Source organism: Alligator mississippiensis, chromosome 11 (assembly GCF_030867095.1).
Source record: "Alligator mississippiensis isolate rAllMis1 chromosome 11, rAllMis1, whole genome shotgun sequence".
NCBI classification, from domain to species: domain Eukaryota; kingdom Metazoa; phylum Chordata; order Crocodylia; family Alligatoridae; genus Alligator; species Alligator mississippiensis.
Window position 1 is genome coordinate 62,900,063 of NC_081834.1, and position 20,121 is coordinate 62,920,183.

At 52.9% G+C, this 20,121-nt stretch overlaps 1 protein-coding gene across 1 annotated transcript in view; it reads right to left on the reverse strand.

Moving 5' to 3' along the window:
• Positions 1–5,904: 5,904 nt before the first annotated feature.
• The window catches only part of LOC132244199 (DLA class II histocompatibility antigen, DR-1 beta chain-like), a 115,803-nt gene continuing 101,586 nt past the window's right edge, over positions 5,905–20,121 (reverse strand). Inside the window, exons 3-5 of the mRNA XM_059715277.1 lie at positions 8,444–8,554; positions 6,947–6,970; positions 5,905–6,568 (exon numbers count right to left, since the gene is read on the reverse strand). Coding sequence (XP_059571260.1) covers positions 6,555–6,568; positions 6,947–6,970; positions 8,444–8,554 — 149 coding nt within the window. The 3' untranslated portion in view covers positions 5,905–6,554. The remainder of the gene's footprint in view (positions 6,569–6,946; positions 6,971–8,443; positions 8,555–20,121) is intronic.

Consider the following 20,121-nt stretch of genomic DNA (forward strand, 5'->3'; position numbering starts at 1 on the left):
TTAGGTAACCTGAGCTGGATACATTCCTGCGGGAGGGGGGAAACCTGCTCCCTCTGCCTACGTGACTGGCATCACACCCCTGGGTGGGGGGCTTGGACTCCCTGGGAAGCTACGAACTACCAGTCTGCCCAGCAACTAGTGATGCATTTCAAGCTGGTTGGCTGATAGCCAACAGGTGCTGGCCTCCATTGGACGAGGGTGACATGTCTGTGGTCCTGAACAGCCTGCCCTCAGAATCAGCTGATAACTATGATGCCTTTAAAAGTGCCGTGTGTTCGACGTTCAGGTTAGGACCAGATTCTTTCTGGAAAAAATTCTGGAATATCCGCCCACAACCCAAGAAGACAATGGCCAATTTTGCGGCCCTGGTGTGGGACTCACTCCTTAAATGGGCAGACAGAGCCAAGGCTGACAATAGAGAGAAGGTGCTACACCTCATAACACTGGACCAATTTTATCACCGCTGTTTGAGGGAGATTAAAACCCTAGTCAAAGACGTGACCCCAAAACCATTCATCAGGCCGCTGAAATTGCAGATCAGCTGTTGCTATATCGTGAGGGACCAGACAAGAAGATTCCCTACTTTGGGAAGGAACAGAAAGGGTAACAAAGAGGGGGAAGGGAGGGCCAGGTCCAAAATCAGAAAGAGATCCACCTCCAGGTGAGCGCAAGGTGTCCCCAGATTCGGACAAACCACCCAATTCAGAAAAGGGGGGTGCTATAACTGCAGGGAGCCAGGCCACATCAAGCCCGACTGCCCAAAGCTAAGCACAAAACCCAAGCCCGTCAGACATGCAACAGCTGTAAGCAGTGAGGAGGGAGACCCGAGCCACTCTGTGGGGCGTGCCTGTTGCTACAGGATTACAAACCCAGAGGAGGTGACGGCCTTCCGCTGGACTAAGGTAATGGTAAACGGGAGAACCCTTGTTGGGGTATTGGACTCGGGGTCCAGTGTGTCATTAAGTAATGCTAACCTTGTGTCACCTGCAGATATAATCCTGGGGAGGACCCTTACCATTCAAGGGGTGGGCTCTCCACCATTTGAGGTACCTGTAACCCATCCCCCCATCGAGCGGAGAGGCTGCAGGATGTGCATAGAACTGGGGGTGCTGGAAGGGGCTTCTGTCCCCATCCTGGTGGGACGTGATATTATGGAGCTAGACTACTTGCACAGGGAGGAGGGCCACCTCCTAGAGCTAGAGCCCTACCGGGTTAATGTGGTGATTCTTCAACAGAGCAGAAAGGCTAAGGTGGGGGGAGTGGAAACTTCCCAGGCCCTGGTCACCCAATTGGCTACTGAGGCAGAGGGGGAGGAAGGAGAGACTCAGACTCCCTCTGACTGCAACCAGCCCCTGGCCATTGAGGAAACCAGAGACAAGGAGCTGGGTTAAGTGACAGTCCCAGGGTGGAGTCTGGTCAGTCAGTGGCAGAGGAAATGGACTTTTGGGGAGAAGATTAAGGACATCCCCGAGGGTGCAGGCGCACTCCTTACAGGAGCACCCAAACTCTCTGCTGAGTGCTTAGCTGGGCAAGAGGAGCTCAAGTGTGAGGTTCGGGAGGACCCCAGCTTGGAGGGACTCCGGCAGATGGCTCAGGAGCAAGAGACAGGGTTCACCCCAGATAAGAGGGAACAGGTGGTCTGGGATTAGGGACTCCTCTATTGGTTGTGGGTACCAAAGAACCATGCCGAGACCTAGGAGCCCCAGCGCCAGCTCATAGTACCTCGGAAGTTCAGACAATATTTGCTTTCCAGGGCTCACGATTTACCATGTGCTGGTCACATGGGCAGGGAATGGATGCACCAGTGGCTGCAGGTGAACTTTTATTGGCCCAGAATTGGCCAGAATGTGATGGACTACTGCAGATCTTGTGAGACGTGCCAGTGGACGGGCAAAAGTGGGGACAAGAGAAAGGCTCCCCTACAGCCCCTCCCTATCATTGATCAACCCTTCCAAAGAGTGGGGATAGACATTGTGGGCCCTCTGCGGCATAGGAGTCATACAGGGAAGAAATACATCCTGACTCTAGTGGATTTTGCAACTCAGTACCTGGAGGCAATTGGCTTGACCTCCATCGAGGCACCTGTAGCTGCTGATGCCCTAACCAAGATCTTCTCCCAGCTGGGTTTTCCCTCTGAGATCCTGACTGACAGGGATGGGAACTTCCTGGTGGAGGTGACAAAGTACCTGTGGGAGTGCTGTGGGGTGAAAAAAACCTCAAGACCACAGCCTACCACCCTCAGACAAATGGGGTCATAGAAAGGTCCAATGAGACTTGAAATGGATGCTAAAGGGCTACATGGACTCTAACTGCAATGACTGGGATGAGAAACTGCCGCATTTGCTCTTTGCCTACTGGGAGGTGCCCCAGGAGTCCACTGGGTTCTCGTCCTTCAAGTTGATGTTCGGGAGGCGAGTTAGAGGTCCTCTTGATTTGTTGAGAGAAGAGTGGGAAGGGAAAATCTCTTCCACAAAGACCTCTGTGGTAGAATACGTGCTCAGCTTTCGTCAGAAGCCAACTGACACGATGAAGGTGTCACGAGACTCCCTGGGACAGGCACAGGAGAAGCAAAGCACCTGGTATGATGAAAAGGCTCACTTATGTACCTTTGAACAAGGTGATAAGGTCATGGTTTTCCTGCCACTAAAGACAGACAAGCTGCAAGCTGCTTGGGAAGGTCCTTATATCATCCTGGACAAGCTGGACGATGTGACTTATGTATTGGCCAGGAGTGGGAAAAAACCTAAGACAGTTCATGTGAACATGTCTAAACCATACTTTAATAGAAGTGATGCAGTATTCTGGATTTCCTCAGTAGAAGGATCAGCTGAGGATCCAGAGGAGCCGGTCATGTATGGGGACTGGGATGGAGAGGCAGGAATTGAGGAACTCCACCTGCCGGACCATCTGCCCTCCCAGGACAAGGACCAGCTGTTCGCAGCACTCAAAGACTTCGGGACAGTGTTCTCCAACAAACCAGGTAAAATGGACCTGGCAGTACACACTATAGACACGGGCAGCCATCACCCTATCCAGTCCAGATCTTACCCTGTTAACGAGAAGGTGAAGCAAGAAATAACACATGAGATCACAGAGATGAAAGGGTTAGGGGTAATCTGGCCTTCATTGAGTCTCTGGGCCAGCCCGGTGGTACTCGTCCAGAAGCAGGATGGGTCCATCCGGTTCTGTGTGGACTACCGGAAGCTTAATGCTATTACCACCCCTGATGCGTACCCTATGCCCAGGATGGACACGTTGCTGGATTGCCTGGGCCCGGCCAAGGTTATCTCTACTCTCGATCTGTCCAAAGGATTCTGGCAAATGGCACTAGATTCGGACGCCATAGCCAAGCCTGCCTTTACCACACCTGTGGGACTATATGAGTTTACAGTTTTACCTTTCGGTATTCATAGATTCATAGATGTTAGGGTCGGAAGGGACCTCAATAGATCATCGAGTCCGACCCCCTGCATAAGCAGGAAAGAGTGCTGGGTCTAGATGACCCCAGCTAGATACTCATCTAACCTCCTCTTGAAGACCCCCAGGGTAGGGGACAGCACCACCTCCCTTGGGAGCCCAACTCTCCTGCATCTTTCCAAAGACTGATTAATAACCTGTTACAAGGATGTGAGCAGTTTGCCATGGCTTACATCGATGACATCGCCATCTTTAGTCAGGACTTTGAATCACTTCTCATTCATCTGACCACCGTGTTAGGCAAGATCAAGCAAGCTGGCCTTACTGTGAAAGCCAAAAAGTGCCAGTGGGCACTATCTGAAGTGGTATATTTGGGACATTGTGTGGGTGGAGGTCATATTGCTCCCTTGTGGGGCAAGATCCAGGCCATTACAGACTGGTGCCTCCACAAACCAAGAAGCAAGTCAGAGCCTTCCTTGGCCTGGCTGGATATTACAGGTGGTTTGTCCCTGGATTTGGAGCGACAGCAGCTCCCTTACACGAGCTGACCAAGAAGGGCAGCCCTGATCCAGTGGTCTGGAAGCAGGGGTGCCAATAAGCATTTGACACCCTAAGGCTGCCCTGATCAAACAGCCAATCCTGAAGGCACTGCCCCATGATAAACCCTTCTACGTAGCCACTGATGCCTCTGACTCAGGACTAGGAGCACCAAGAGACACGGCACGCCGTGGTGTACCTAAGCCAGAAGTTAATCTCTTGGGAGTGGGACCTGTCATCCATCGAGAAGGAGTGCTTGGCAATCGTCTGGGTGCTGACCCAGCTGAGGCTCTATTTGTAGGGGCAGCAGTTCACCATCCTATTGGAGCATGCCCCACTGCAGTGGTTGCAGACAATGCAAAACACCAACACCAAGCTTCAACAATGGGCCTGGCAGTTTCAGGAGTTCAACTTCACTGTCGCACACACCAAGGGAAGCCAGAAGGTGATAGCAGATGCCCTGTCATGAAAAGACTCTGGGTAGTGACTCAGACCCACCTGACCGAGCTCCGGTGTGGGAGTTCCTTAATGTGCTTTCATGTTCTAGGTGTATTATTGTTATGAGCAGTCTTATGTCTTGTGTAATCTCTCTTTAAGTGTGAAAGGTGACCCTTCCAAATGAAACATGCTCATACCCATAGCTCTGTAAAGCCACCTGTCCAAGCTTTTAAAGCGGGGGGGGGGGGGGGGGAAGTGGGAGACTTATTGGGCGTGGGTGTAGATTACGCCTTGAGGTCTCCTTGGTACGGCTGACTAAGGGAGACCAATACTTGTGCTTCCAACTGAGGGAAGCATCCCAAGTTCTTGAAGTGAATTAAGTACCCTTGAGGCCTACTAGGCCTGTGTTTCCCAGGGTGTGCAGAGCCAGAATCAAGCCCAGCCCTGGGTGGTGGCAGTTTTTACCCCAGGCTAGCGGGTGTGCTCCAGGAAAGGGGTCAGCCAGACATGAGGCGCCCCCAGGGAGGCACTCGGAGCTGGGAAGGTGGTCGGGCACAGTGAGGTGGGTGCTCAATGCAGGAGCGCCCCTACTGGCCCGCCACAAGGGACAGCAACAGACAGAGGGAGACTCTGCACTTCCAGGGGTTAAGACAAGGCAGCCTTAGAGATGCATTAGGGGCTGGTGGTTAGGGAGTGGGAAGTGGGTGGTGGTGGCCTCAGCAGCCCCAGGAGCAGGGCAGGGATGTAGTCAGAGAAGTCTCCTGCCCAGAAGAAGGGCAGAGAAAGGAGCCAGAGAAGCCTCAGGCTTGTGAGCAGAGTATACTGAATGGTAATGACTGTGAGGAATGAGCATTAGAGGTGTGCGAAACAGACTGTATTTGATTCAGATTCGGATTTGGCTCTAATCAGGGGCCGTGATTTGATTAGTTGATTTGGATCACTGTCCTGACTCAATTCAGCCAAATCTGAATCTGAAGATTTGCTTCTGAATCAGAGAATCAGCAATTCAGCCATAGACACAGCTTTCAATGTTTTTTCTATGTACCTCGAGGTATCAGGTGCGGCTCATGAATGCTGAGATGCTGGGGCACACGGAGCATCCCAAGGGAGCATGGGGAGCTCCCCAGCATGCTCAGCAGTGGTTCCAGAAATAGCCCAGAAGCACTTCCAGTCCACTTCCAGGTCCGCCGGGGCATGTGCTAGGAACGAACACCCCCCCTCCCCCAACACCCCCATCTTGGCAACTGGTTGTGGTGGGGGCCCGCTCTGGCAGAGCTTCACTGCCATTTGATTCCTGATTGATGCTCATTTCCCCTAACAACTCCCGCCATCAAAAGGAACGTAGCAGCCATGGGCTGAGGGAAACACCAGCTGCTGTTAGGAAACGCCGGGGGAGCCTGACTTTGCTGCACAAGGATGTAAACCCACACGGCTTCAGAAAGAGACCCAGGGAAATGGAGGTCTGAAAAGGAGGGCTTAACACACTGCAGGCACTGGTGAGACAATTTATTGGTCAGAAACACTGTCATTCCACAGAAAGGCAGAAAGTTGCTCTTTCCCAATCCCAAAGGAGTGATCCAGAGCAGTAGCAGGAGCAATTACAATAGCACAAGCTCCAGCCCATGTTTCAATGCACCTGATCCAACCCCCACCTGCTTCTATCCAACAGCCCCAAAGGACACACTGGGACCCCAGGCCACTCCTACCTACAAGCTCAGAGACCCCCCAGAACCACCCTGGCCCAAGGGTAGAGCACGTGTTCCCTGGGTATCACTGGGCTCCTCCATCCTGTCCTTTCCTAATAACACGCTTCCACTGCTCAGGCTGAGGGTGATACTGGTCCTTCCTGGGGCATATTAGCTTAAGTTGGGGCCCACGGGAGTCTCATTCCAGAGGGCTGTGACAACTGCTGGAAATGGCCTTGTTACAGCTCCCCGTGTCTCAGATCAGAGTCCCATGAAGGTCCCCCCAAAAGCAGTAGCATTTCTGAGTGCAGATGTGGTGCAGGCGTAGGCAGATAAAGGGTTAACTCTGAGGAGTCAACCCCAGGGATCCAGGTGAGGATGGAGGGAAAGTGAGAAGAGCTCCAGACACAGGGACAGGTGCCAGGAGACGGGGCTGGAGAATCACGCTGGGAAATGCAGGCCCCGAAGCTGCAGGATCTAACTGAGGAGCCCTGCAGGGAGAGAGGGGAGACATCAGCACAGGGCAGGGACTAGCGGCACTGGGGAAGGGCCAGAGCAGGGATCTGACAGGCGCCAGGGCCTCCCTAGAGGCTTGTCTGGAGCCTCCGGGTGGGGAGATGCTTTTGCAGGGCCCAGGATGCTCTGACCCTGGGAGTAGTTCTAGGTTTGGCCCAAATGGCACTAATGAGGGAGATGGAGACTCCTCCTCTTCCTCACTGCAAATGCTCCATGTTCCAGCTCCCACCCATGCTGGGCTGGGCAAGTGTTGGGCTGAAAGGGCAGGGGCAGCCGCTCCATGGACACCCTGTACAGCCTGTGGTCCCTGAGGGGGAGGGGGCTTCGTAGGGGTAGACTGAGATGGAAATTACCTGTTGGCTGGGGAACGGGGCGGCCTGGAAAACAAGGAGAGACATGGTGAGAGTCTCACCAGAGGCAGCCCCTCTGAGAGATCAGAGATCCTGCCCTAGCCCTGAGGTGCAGACCAGACCCCATTAGGGACCCCACATCCCCCATTAAAAACCCAATGACAGGCTCACCCAAACAGGGCTGGATATAGGGATTCACTGTGTGCACGTGTAGATATTTCCCTGAACTGGATTCACTACTCTGTGCTTTGGTCTCTATTTCCAGACAACAACCAGCGAGGATGAATACTACCAGGGTCACACTTGTGTGAGCCACAGTGTCAGCTAGGAAGGTGTGTCTGTATCTTCACTATATGACCCAAGACAGGCAGGGAGATACAGGCAGAATCAAGGGTCAGGAACAGCCCTAGACCAGACCATGGCTGTGCACATTTTGGAGGAGCCCTCGCTATGTTTTTCTTTTCCACTAAAAACAGCAATTGAAAATTTAGGGAAGAAGGAGGTGCCGAGGGGTATCATCAATAAGGAAACTAATTCTGATAAGCACGGATGCAAGAGAAAATATACTATCCTTTCATACCGCAGACACTTTTCCTCAAAAAAGAAGAAAAAATCCCCACCTGCTGGAAATTGCAGTGAGCATTATATGTGAGAAATATGGTAAGAGCAGCTTCCGCTAGTTCCCAGGTAGGTGTGAAACCTGCATGGGCCCCACAGGGAGCAGAGCCATGAGCAGTGCTTTCCCCTTTTTGCTGCTGCTCCTCATCTTCTGCCTCCAGGAAAGGTCTGTTATTCTCCGCTCTGCTGTTCACAGTGCAGGGGGACATTTTCTCCCTGGGTCTGTTGTAGGTGAGACAATCCTTCCCCTGTTCCACATCCTTCCCTGACTGTCTGGGCTAAGGGTGAGACCAGGACAACTGACACCTGCAGGGCTGAGGATCTACATTACGTTGCAGTGAATATAGTCAGTCTGACCCACCAGCTGCCAAAGTTTCTTCTGTTGGAGCAACAAGGTCAAAGACAAGGGCAGCTGAGATTAAGGTCTGCTGGGACAATAAGTTTTGCCAGGGGAAAACCTTGGTAATCCCCAGCAGACAAGCAACAGGACAGAGGAAAGAAGTTCGGGACAGAAAGCTCCCCGATACCTCATCCCCATGAAGTCCCACAGTGGGGTACACTCAGGTGCCCCCACCCCCCTGGGACTGGCACCTCCAAACCCAGAGTCACTGCCTTGAAGCAGAGGAGAGGAAATGCCCAGAGTCAAGGCAGTGGCAGCTCTGCCTACCCATGGCCGCTGCTCTGCCCTGCCCCTCAGAGGAGGGAGGGACAGTGGGATCCAGGCCCAGCCCCAGAAGATGAGAAACTGGGAGGCCCCTGCCAGACTCCAGGGCAGTTCATTCTGGGGTGTGAGAGGGAAGGGAGCCTGCAGACAGACCGGCAGGCCGAGTATTTTTCCCCAACGATGCCTTGGTTCCAGAATCCCAGCCGCGCCGCACTCACCTTTCTTGTTCCTCAGGTAGACGAGGAGACCCAGTGCCAGGAAGATTAGTCCCAGCACAAAGCCCCCGACCCCCGTCAGCATCTTGCTCCTGGCTGAGTCTGACTGCGCCTCTGTGGAGACAGGAGCCAGAGGTGAAGGACTCAGTCTGGGGAGGGACAGAGGAGGCGGGTCAGGGTCTCCCCCACAGCAGACCCCCTGGGGGGGCAGAGTGCCCGGGCAGGCTGCCCACCCATCCTGCCCCACCAGTGACCCCACCGCAGACCACTGCCTGTGCAGCACCCGGGTGTCCATCGGGGGGTCACTGCTCCCCTCAGCATTGCCCGGACGTGCATAGCGGTCCCTCCGCACAGAAACCCCCGACATCCCTGTCCCTAAAGCCGGAGATCGGTTCCCCTTGCAGGAAAGCCCAGAGCTGCCGCGGCTCGAGGTCCTGCCGGACCCACCCCGAGCCCTGCTCACCTGGGGGCTCCGTGCAACGAGCCACGTGGGGTCCCAGCACCGCCAGTGTCACCAGCACAGCCCCAGCCCAGTGCCTCCCGGCCCCCGGGATCCCCCCGGTCTCCATCGCTGCGCAGGACATAGAGCTGACACCCCTCGATGTCCCTGAAATGAGAACTGCTCTGCCCAGCTCCGAGCACCAGCTCCCCAGGATGCTCCCCCAGCCCCGGGGACAGGACAGCACCCGCCCCAGAGAGCAATCAGCATCGGCTGAGCGGTGTCATCTGTTGCCAGGTAAAGCCGGGCTCAGCAGGGCTCTGCCCCACACTTGTCCCAGCTGCAGCAGAGTTGGTGCTTGGCCCCCAGCACCTGCACTGGCCCCATGGCAGCTAGAGGGTGCTGGAGAGAGGTCGGAGCCCAGGGTCCACATCCACAGATGAATGTTTTGCTTCCAATAACCCACCCCAGGGGGAAGCTCTTTGTCCAGGGCTCAACCATCCCAGGGCTCCCTCAGCTCATCTCCCAGATGGTTCCCAAACCCTGACTTCTCCCCTCCCCTCTGCATTTCCCCCTCACACCCAGTGCACCTGGGCAGGGCTGTTCTCCCCATGTCACAGGTGGGAGCTGAGCCCCAGAGCCGTACAGTGCTGTGCAGTGTGGTACATGGAGCATCTGGGGCAAAGTCAGGACCTGTATGTCCGAGTCCCAATCAAGCTTCCAGACTGTGCACCCATGTGCTCTCCCTGCCCCTCTGCCCAGCCTCCTGTGACCACCCAGCCCTGCAGACAGAGGCAGCAACTGGGTGCTGAGGGTGGGCAGGAAGGGTGCGCGCTGAGGAATCCCAACTGCTCTGTGCACAAAGGGACTAAAGAGGGGTGCAGGGCTGGAGGGGTTTGGTCACTGGGACCAGACTGGAACTGGTGAAAGGCAGGGCCCAGTGTCCCATCTCCACCGGGGCCCAACCATGGTACCTGCTGTCTGGTGGGAGTTTGTCCATCTCCTCTGGGCTGCTGCTCTCCCTGCCATCGCTTCATCAGCACAAGGAATTTCTCCCATTAGCGGATCCCTCCCAGCCCCTGCTGTCTGCCCAGGGGAGAGTTGTGTGTGTCCCCACCACCCTGATCTCTCTGTAGCTGCCTGATCTTCTGCCCAGTGCAAGTGCCCCCAAGAGAGGAGCTGGATAGAGAATGGGGTTTCTTCTGGGCCTAGCTGGCCCTGTGCACCCAGCTGGCCATGCAGAGCACCAGGGTGGTCAAAGCCACCTGCAGTACAGGGTCTTGGACACCTGGACCAATGGTTGGAGCAGGAGTGGGAGAGGGGAAGTGGAGCACCCTCATTCCACATGCTGAGCCTGTGCTCCCACTAGAGAGCCTGTGGGCTGGTGAGGGGCCTTTTCGGAAGCATGGCCCTGTGGAGGGAGACTGTGGCCCAGGCAGCCCAGGGCTTTGGGGAATAAGATGAGTTTTTTGTACTTCACAACCTCCATGGAGTGGAACGCAGACACCCCGCTCCCCCCAGCGGGACACTCACTTGCAGGAGACAGGAGGAGCAAGGACTTCTACAGGGACATCCCAGGGCCACATCCAGCTGAGGATAACCTGCCCTCTGGGCAGGGACGGGAGCCCCTGGCTTGGCCTGGCCTCATGACTTTTGAGTCCCTGTCCAGGAATTGGCCACCCCAGTGGGGCTCAGCAGGGGATATTCCCCCCATGAGCCACCACTGCACCCTGTGCACCAGCAGGCCTTGGTTTCAATGCCCACTAATAGGAGGACATTGGGATTTTGTAGGTTTAGACAGGGTGTGACTCTGTACAAGCAGCTATCTGAAGATGGCTTTATGACTTGGTGCTGAGAAGGCAGGTGCTTCTCTGGGCTATTGCGGGGCAGGATGGTTGAGTGGGGGTGGTATTGGCAGGTTCAGGTCTGGAGGAGAACCTGACCAAAGGGGTCTCTGTGCACCGAGCACTAGGAACCACCCCCCTGGCAGAGTCTGGCCCTTGGGAACCCCTTGACCACAATGTGGAGTCTAGAGAGCACCTCTGTGGTGTTTGGAGCTGAAGGGACTCTGGTGCCCCCAGCAGAGGAGCGTCTCTCCCCAGTGCAGGGAGCCCCAGGACAAGGATACAGCAGCAGAAATCAGACAAGAGTCCAGCCTTGGGATCTCCTGGCAGCAGGTCTACCTGGTAACAGGTGACAACGCAGCTCTGGTGCATGTGATTCGTGCAGGCCCAATTGAATTTTAGACTGTTTGTCCTCTTTCGTTAATATATATTGTCAGTTATTTAATCCCATGTTTGTACTGGTCCTGCTAATGCCAATAAAGATCCAATTTGTCATGCTTCCTAATGGCATCCTTATGTTATGGCTGTTGCTTGCCGCCAATAAGTGTTTGTCTTCCAAGTCAGTATGACAGCATGCTTAATTCAAAATGCCCAAGTAAAAGACATGGTTATTATGAGTTAGCACTAAATTTAGTTAAAAAAAAAAATCACTGTGCACTAAATACAACCGTCCTCTATTTTCGAAGTACCTCGATGGCCACCCTAGTGGTGAAGCCAAAACAAAGCAGCTCAGCAAGCCTTGTCTGGAGCAAGCTGCAGAGGAAGGCTTGGTAGCAGAGCCCATTCCCTGCCTACATTTGCCTAGTGAGACAGTATCTGGCACAGCCAAGAGCATGCACACTGCTATGGGGGCTCTAAGGGGACCATTTTCTAAGGCTTAATGCAACTCTTGAAGTCACTGGCATGGGGACAGCAGTTTAAAGTGGGCATATGTGACTGACAGCTGGGGTTTGCTCAAAGACATCTTTCTGGGGGCCTGAAAACCACAATGTAACAGAAGTGAGAAAGTGAGCCATAATCTGGCAGGGTTAAATGCAGTGATAAAATAAACTTCTATGTCCAGGAACACAAATTGCATTGGTTCCTGGATAAGTTGTGCCTGGGTTTGTCCTGGGATAAAAATATCCTGGATTAATGTGTACACACTTCAGTCATGGAATCAGGGCTAAGTGGCTGAATATAGTGCTGCTTTTAAGTCATAGATTTAATGGTGACATCTCAGGATAACCGTACAGAAGCACTTTGCAATATCCTTGGATAAAAGGTTACTATCCCATATCCAGAAAACTTTGTTAGTATTTATTCTGGGACAGCAGACATGGACATCTGCAGTCTTATACTTTGCCCCAGGATAAAATGATTTAACTCAATTAGATAAATGCAATGTCTGTAAGCAGCCTAAGAGGAATTGGGGGTACTGGGGTGTGGGGAGGGAAGTGGCAACAAATCTGAGCCTGCTCTTTTTTAGGCTGAAGAGGCCCAAGTCCCTCAGCCTTACCTCATATGGCTTCCCTTCAAGTCTCTCATCGTACAAGTGGATCTTCTCTGGACGCACTCAAGTTTGTCCACAGCCTTGTTGAAGTGCAGCATGCAGAACTGGACACAGTACTCCAGCTGTGCTCTCACAAATGCTGACTAAAGTGGAAGAATCCCTTCCTTGGTTTTACACGAGCTGCATCGATTGACGCATAGTTTCATAATTTCATAGTAGCTAGGGTCAGGAGGGACCTGAACAGATCATCTAGCCTGACCTCCTGCCACAGGCAGGAATGAATGCTGGGTTCACAAGACCCCAGACAGGTGATCATCCAACTTCCTCTTGAATTTGCCCAAGGTAGGGGTAAGGACCACTTCCCTGGGAAGTTGGTTCCAGGTTTTGGCCACCCTAACTGTAAAATATTGCTTTCTGATCTCTAACCTAAACCTATTCTCCATCAGCTTATTACCACTGTTCCTTGTCACCCCAGGTGGTGCTGGGGAGAAAAGGGCTCTACATGTCAGCTATCAACTGTCCTATGTATTAAGCAGTGCCCTCATGCTTCTATGGGTTTTCCTTCTGTTCCCTATGTATCTAAAGAGGGAATTTTTATTGTCCTTGATTCCCGTTGGTAACTAAAATTTAGTCATGGCCTTAGCTTTTCTAACCTTTTCCCTCCATGAGCAGGCTGTTGCTATATAGTCCTCCTTGTGAACTGTCCAAAGCTTCCCTTGTCTGTAAGCCTCTTTTTTTCTTTTTCAAAAGGACCATGCTATCCCTATTAAGCCAAGAGGGCTTGCCAACCCTGCTGCTACCTTTCCTCTACACGGGAATGGTTCACCTTCGGTCCATTCACCTTTAGTCCCTGGTCCTGGATCGTTTCCCTACTATTATAATGAGCCTGTTGAAATTCACTTTTTTAAAATCCAAAACTTAGGCTAGCTGATTTGTCTGCCTTGCGCTGGACAGAGAATGGGATGATCTTGTGGTTGCTGTTGCCCAGTTTACCCTCTGTATTCAAATCATCCACCACATTGTCTCCTTTGGCCAAGACCAAGTCTAGGAGAGGGTTATCCCTAGTTGGCTAAGAGGAGTCATCCATGCTCAGGACGGTGCACAGGGCCAAGAGGGGGCTGGAAACCAGGGGAGCAGCTGGAGCACCCCGTGCTGAGGAAGGAGATGCCTTGGCCTGAGGAATGAGAGCGATCTCGACAGGCCTCGGAGTTGTGAGTTGCCTGGGAAGGGAATTCCTACAGGGGAGGCTTTCCTGCCATGTCTGTGGCTAGCTGCTGGAAGGGAAGCCACCCCCCGCCCACGATGGGGCAGGGCTCCCGTGTTTGAGGTCAGACTTTTGGGTGTTGCAAACAGGGTTATAGGGGGTCTACAGGGCATTTGGGTATCCCTTCCCTCTTATCATCTTTGGGCATAGTTATTGCTCTAGGGCAACACAGGGTATTCTTTATTTTCACTGCAATGTGCACCTTTTCACTTGTAAACCCTGCCCCACATATTTTGTGAACTTGCATTAGAGTATAAGATTTCATGACTTTTCACAAGACCCTTGCTTTGGCCCCTGGATTCATCATCTGTAAATAGATCATTTGCACAGATATTTAAATAGTCTGTGTATAGTTCCTGTAACTATATATATATATATTATATCAATATGTTAATGCTATAACCTTTATATCTTATTAAACTTGTATATAGTTAAGCTACTCATGTGTCCAGGCCTTGCTCTATAGGGGAGGGAGGGAAACTGCATGCTGCAGGCAGCTCTGCCTCCCACAGCACACCTGCCCCACTAACATTCCCTTCATTTGGAGAGAGGAGTACACAATTGGGTACCACCCGGGTTACGCTATTGTGTGAAGAGTCCCACCATGTCTCCATAATCTCTACTAGGTCATAATGCCTACTGGAGAGTAGGAGGCCTAGCTTCTCCTGCTTGTTCCCCAAGCTCCTAGCATTAGTGTATAGGCACCCGAGTCCTCCAATTAACACCCTCCATTTCCTGAAACGCTATGGGAGAACCGTTCCCTCAGCTCTTCCAAAAGTGGCTATCCTAGTGTTCCCAGCACCAGAGCTTTCTTGTGTGCCAGTCCTCCGGCATGATCTAGTTGGAGTTTCCCCATCCCCCAGGGATCTTAAGTTAAAGCCCTGTCTAGAAGATCAGGCATCCTGGCCGAGAACAGGGACTTACCTCTCTGTGTGAAGTGGATGCCATCCCTTCCCGGGAGTCTTCTCTCCCTGAAGTCTGCGATGGGGTTGAAGAAAGGTGCTCTAGGTAGCAGCATTGCCAGAGTTGTCGCTTCACTTCTTCAACACATCCTTCCTCCTAGGTCTTTGGCCTGCAACTGGGAGCACAGAGGAAAAGACTGGTTGCACTCCCACCCCCTCAAGCCCAGCCCCCGGATCCCTGTAGTCACTCATGACCTGGTCTGGATTATGCCTGGCCCTGTCTTTGGTGCTTATGTGGATGAGGAGTGTGGGGTAGTGGTCGGAGGGGTGGATGAACCTAGGGATCCTCTCCACAATATGTTGGATGCGGGCCCCAAGGAGACAGAAGACTTCTTGGGCTAGGATGTCCGCATGGCAGACAGGTCCCTCAGTGCCCCACAGAAGGGAGTCTCCCACCCTGCATCTCCTCTTGGGGTGGTTGTTTCCTGACTATTCATCTCCTCTGGTGAGGAGCTTCCTCATTCATGGAGAGGGCAGCATACCTGTTGTGCAGTACCAGGGGAGGAGTAGCCCTAGCCCTGCATGCCCCGGAGCCTAAGATGACAGTCTTCCATGCAGTTCCAGGTGGGTTGGTGGCCAGTCTTCTTGATGGCCACCTTGCCTTCCATCTTCTTCGCTTCTTCATCCTTCTTCCAGAGAAGGGCCTGGCACTATCCATTGATGTAGTCTTCATGGGTCCTGATGGTGTGTGGCTGATGTACCTCCTCTTCAAGCTCCCACACCTGGCCTTCCAGATACTCCACTAGGGAGCACACCCCACAAGTGGGGGTGCCTCCATGCCCAGCTGGCAGTGGCCACACTAGGCAGCCCTCAAAGCCTGAAGTTGGGGTCTCAGTCTGGGTGGAGAGCTCAGCAGCACCAGGACGCCTGCAGGCACAACAAGTCTTGGCCATGGCTAGGAGTGAGTCTATGCACCGGCCTTGTCCCAGCAGCTACACTTTGGATTTCAGGCCTCAGGCTCCTTGCTTAGCCCAAACCTCTGGCGCCTTCCACGTACCCTCTATGCAAACTCCCATGCTAAATGCTGTGCCCAAGCAGAGCCACGCTTGTTTGCACCATGTTCACACAGCTCTGGTTGCAGGACTCCCTGGGGGCCTTAGCTAAGTAGGGACTTGGAGGCAGGGCAGGTGTTCCCCTCCCTGCTCCTGGTCAGCAGGCACAGAATTCTGCACACTCACATTCACGCACACATACCCACACACGTGTGTGCATACACCCACACCTGTGAGAGCCCCTGCTCTCGCCCACCCTCTCCTTGCCCTGGTTCCCTTACCTCCTGCTCTGCACTGGGGGTGAGTGGGTCTGTGTTGTCCAGGTGGCATCCAGGTCTTCAGCTCCGGGAGGCATGATGGGTGCTTACCCTTGCATCTCCACTGAGAGGCAGGCCCAAAAAGAGGAGCAGGCCCAAACTCCATTGATCCACAGAGAAGTAGATCTGATGTTTCATGCTGAAATGCCTAATGAACTTCATCTATTTTTTTATCACTGGATGATGAAAAAGTATTTCATTGAGTCATTGGCAGTTCTTTCTTTAACAGGAAAAAAACCCGAGGCTAGGGTCATGCAGGCTACCCTCTATGTTCAGGATTGTCTCCTTTGGTTAAGACCAAATCTAGGAGAGTGTTACCCCGGTTGGTCAAGAGGGGTAATCTGTGCATGGGATGGTGCACAGGGCCAAAAGAGGGCCAGAGCCCAGGGGAGTCTTGAGCAGCTGGGGACCCCCTGTTGAGGAAGGAGATGCCTTGGCCTGAGGAATGAGAGTGGCCTCAACAGGCTTCAGAGAGTTGCGAGTTGCCTGGGAAGGGAATTCCTACAGGGGAGGGTTTCCTTACATTTCTGTGGCTAGATCTTGGAAGGGAAGCCCCAGCCCACCACTCTGCCCCCAGTGGGGAAGGGCTCCGGGGTTTGAGGTCAGACTTTTGGGTGATTCAAACAGGGCAACAGGGGACCTATGGGGCATTGGGGTATCCCTTCCCTCTTCTTATTTTTTGGCATAGCTATTGCTTTAGAGCAACATGGGATATTCGTTGTTTTCACTGAGATGTGTGCCCTTTCACATGTAAACCCTGCCCCTCATATTTTGTAAACTTGCATTGCATTAGAGTATAAAATTGCATGACTTTTCATAAGACCCTTGCTTTAACTCCTGGGTTCCTCACCTGAATATAGAGCATTTCCATAGATATGTAAATAGTTTGCATATAGTTCCTGTAACTATATATATATCTAGCAATATCTTAATTTAAAAACCTTTGTATCTTATTAAATTTGTATATAGTTAAGCTAATCATGTGTCCGGGACATGCTCTATAGGGGAGGGAGGCAAACTGTATACTTCAGGCAGTTTTGCCTCCCACAGCGCACCTGCCCCAGTAACAGTCCCTTCATTTGGAGAGGGGAGTACACAGTTGGGTACCACCCGGGTTACACTGTCATGTGAGGAGTCCCACCATGTCTCTATTCCTGTTAGGTCATAATGCGTATGGCGGGCCAGTAGGGGGAGCTCCTGCATTGAGCCTCCGACCTCACTATGCCCGTCCACCTGCCGGACTCCACGTGTCCCCCAGGGGCGCCTAAGCCCTGGCAGACCCCTTGTGGAGCCCCACCGCAGAGTCCGGGGGTAACGTGTCCTGCCACCCCCCCAACAAGGGACTATCTGGGTCCTGTGTCCTTGGGGAAACACAGGCCTAATAGTCCTATGGGTACTCGACCCAATACAATAACTTGGGGCACTTCCCCAAGTCGGGGGGCAAAAAGGATAGTCTCCCTTAGTCCGCAGACCCAAGGGGCCTCCTGGGCATAATTAAACCCACCCCTCAATAAGTCTCCCACACTAGGTACAAAGGAGAACGTTATTGGTTACAGAGGGTAGGGTTAGATTAGGGTACAGGTTAGAGCAATATCAGAGAAATCCCATAGAGCAAACTCCTGTGGCTGGGGTAGCCTTTGATCACACATCTGCGTTACTTCGAGCTATATGTCTAGTTGGATCTCAGTTAGCTTCCTCACAAGTATCATCCAGAGGCAGGTGGAGAGTCCCTCTGGAGGCAGGCAGTTCCTTGATCATGAGTTTTGAGAGAGAGCAAATTTCAGTTGGTACAGCTCTTCTTTGTCTCTGAGTATCCCTCATGGCTGCTGCCTCCTCCTCCTGGCAGTCCTTAACTTATATGGCCCTTGTGACCTCATTCACCTGACCCAATGGAGGCCAGCACCTGTTGGCTGTCAGCCAACCAATCTGAAATACATCACTAGTTGCCGGGCAGATTCTAGCCCACCAGGGAGGAAGGCCCTTACCCAGGTATGTGATGCCAGTCGTGTAGGCAGAGGGAGCAGGTTTCTCCCTCCCTCAGGAATGTATCCAGCTCAGGGTACCTAAAGAGATAGGGTAAGGATGTGACTCTCTGCTGGGCCCATCCTTATGAAATTATCACAGAGCAGAGACCTCAGGGAGGGACAAAGGTGGCTTTCTGCCACAATGCCCACTGGAAAGTAGGAGGACTAGCTTCTCCCGCTTGTTCCCCATGCTCCTGGCATTAGTATATAGGCACCTGAGTCCTCCAATTGACACCTTCAATTTCCTGAAATGCTGTGGAACAACCGTTCCCTCAGATCTTCCAAAAGTGGTTATCCTAGCAATTCCAACATCAGGGCTTTCTTGTATGCCAGTCCTCTGGCATGATCCAGTCGGAGTTTCCCCATTCCCTGGTGCTCTTAGGTTAAAGCCCTGTCTAGAAGATCTGCTATCCTGGCTGAGAACAGGGACTTACCTCTCTGTGTGAAGTGGATGCCGACCCTTCCTAGGAGTCCTCTCTCCCTGAAATGTGTAATGTGGTTGAAGAAACCGAAGCCCTCTCGGTAGCACCATTGCCAGGGTTGTCGGTTCACTTCTTTGACACGCTCTTTCTTCCTAGATCTGTGGCCTGCAACTGGGAGCACAGAGGAACAGACTGCTTGCACTCCCAAGCCCTTGAGCCCAGACCTGAGAGCCCTGGAGTCACACATGGCATGGTCTAGATTACTCCCGGGTATGTCTTTTATGCACACATGGATGAGGAGTATGGGGTAGTGTTCACAGGGCTGGATGAGCCTAGGGATCCTCTCTGCAATATCCCAGATGAAGTCCTCAAGGAGGTAGAAGACCTCTTGGGCTAGCCGGTCCAGATGGCAGATGGGTCCCTCAGTGCCCAACAGGAGGGAGTCCCCCACCCTTATCTTCTCTTACAGGAGGTCACTGACTACTCACCTCCTCCTTTGGTGTCTCCATTGGAGACTCCTCATGCATGATGAGGGGAGCATACCTGTTGTGCAGTGCCATGGGAGGAGCAGCCCTAGACCTGCATGCCCTGGAGCCTGAGATGAACGTCCTCTCTGTAGCTCTGGGTGAGTTAGCGCCCAGTCTTCTTGATGGCCACCTTCTCTTCCATCTTCTTCTCTTCTGCCTTCTTCTAGAGAAGGGCCTGGCAGTATCCATCGATGTAGTTTTCATGGGCCCTGATGGTGTGTGGCTGATGTACCTCCTCCTCAAGCTCCTGCACCTGGCCTTCCAGGGACTCCACTAGGGAGCACACCCCACAAGTGGGGGTGCCCACATGCCCAGCTGCCAGTGGCCATGCTAGGGAGCCCTCACAGCCCAGAGTTGGGGGCTTAGTTTGGGTGGACACCTCGGCAGCACTGGGAATCCTGCAGGCACAAGGAGCCTTGGCCATGGCTAGGAGTGAGTCTATGCACCGGCCTGATCCCAGCAGCTACACTTCATGCTTCAGAGCTAAGGCTCCTTGCTTAGCCCAGCCCTCTGGGTGCCTTGTGCATTCCTGTGCAAGCTCTCATGCTAACTGCCATGCCCAGGCAGAGCCACGCTTGTTTGCACACCCTGTTTGCATAACTCCAGGCATGGGAGTCCTTGGGGGTCTCGACTAAGTAGGGATGTGGGGTTGGGGAGGTGTTCCCCTCCCTGGTCCTGGTCAGCCAGCATGTCCCACCCCACACAGACCCTGCACGCTCACACACACTCATACACACATGCGCCCACTCATGTTCACACATACACCCACGCCCTCTGAGAGCCCCTGCACTCACGCACCCTCTCCTTGCCCCAGTTCCCTTTCTTCCTGCTCTGCACTGGGGGTTGGGGGGGTCTGTGGCGTCTGGCTGGCATCCAGGGCTTCAGTTCCCAGGAGCATGATGGGTGCTTACCTGTGCATCTCCACTGAGGAGCAGGCCCAGAGGAGCAGGCCTGAACTCAATTGATCCACAGGCCAGTAGATCTGATTTTTAATGAACTTCACCTATTTTTTTATCACTGAATGAAGAAAAAGCATTTTATTGAGTCCATTGGCAGTTCTTCTATTAAAAGGGGAGGAAAATGCTTTAAATGCTTTTGGACTAGGACCAAAGTTTCAAAGCTATCCGTCGGCTCTCTACTCTAAATCCAAACAAGCAGTAACGGTACACAAACACTTATTATAATGAAGTTCCCCTTTTCAGAGGTACATGTATCTAGGGTGCCCTCCATCATAGTTCCTTTTGTTATGGAAATGGACTTGTTTGCCCAATAAGTCAAAAACTTTTGCACTATATAGACAATAACCTAGGACAAGGGGATCATAAACTAGCATCTGTTGCTGATATTATGGGGATTCCTGCTTCACCCACACTTTATAACCAATTGCCTGGGAGGGCC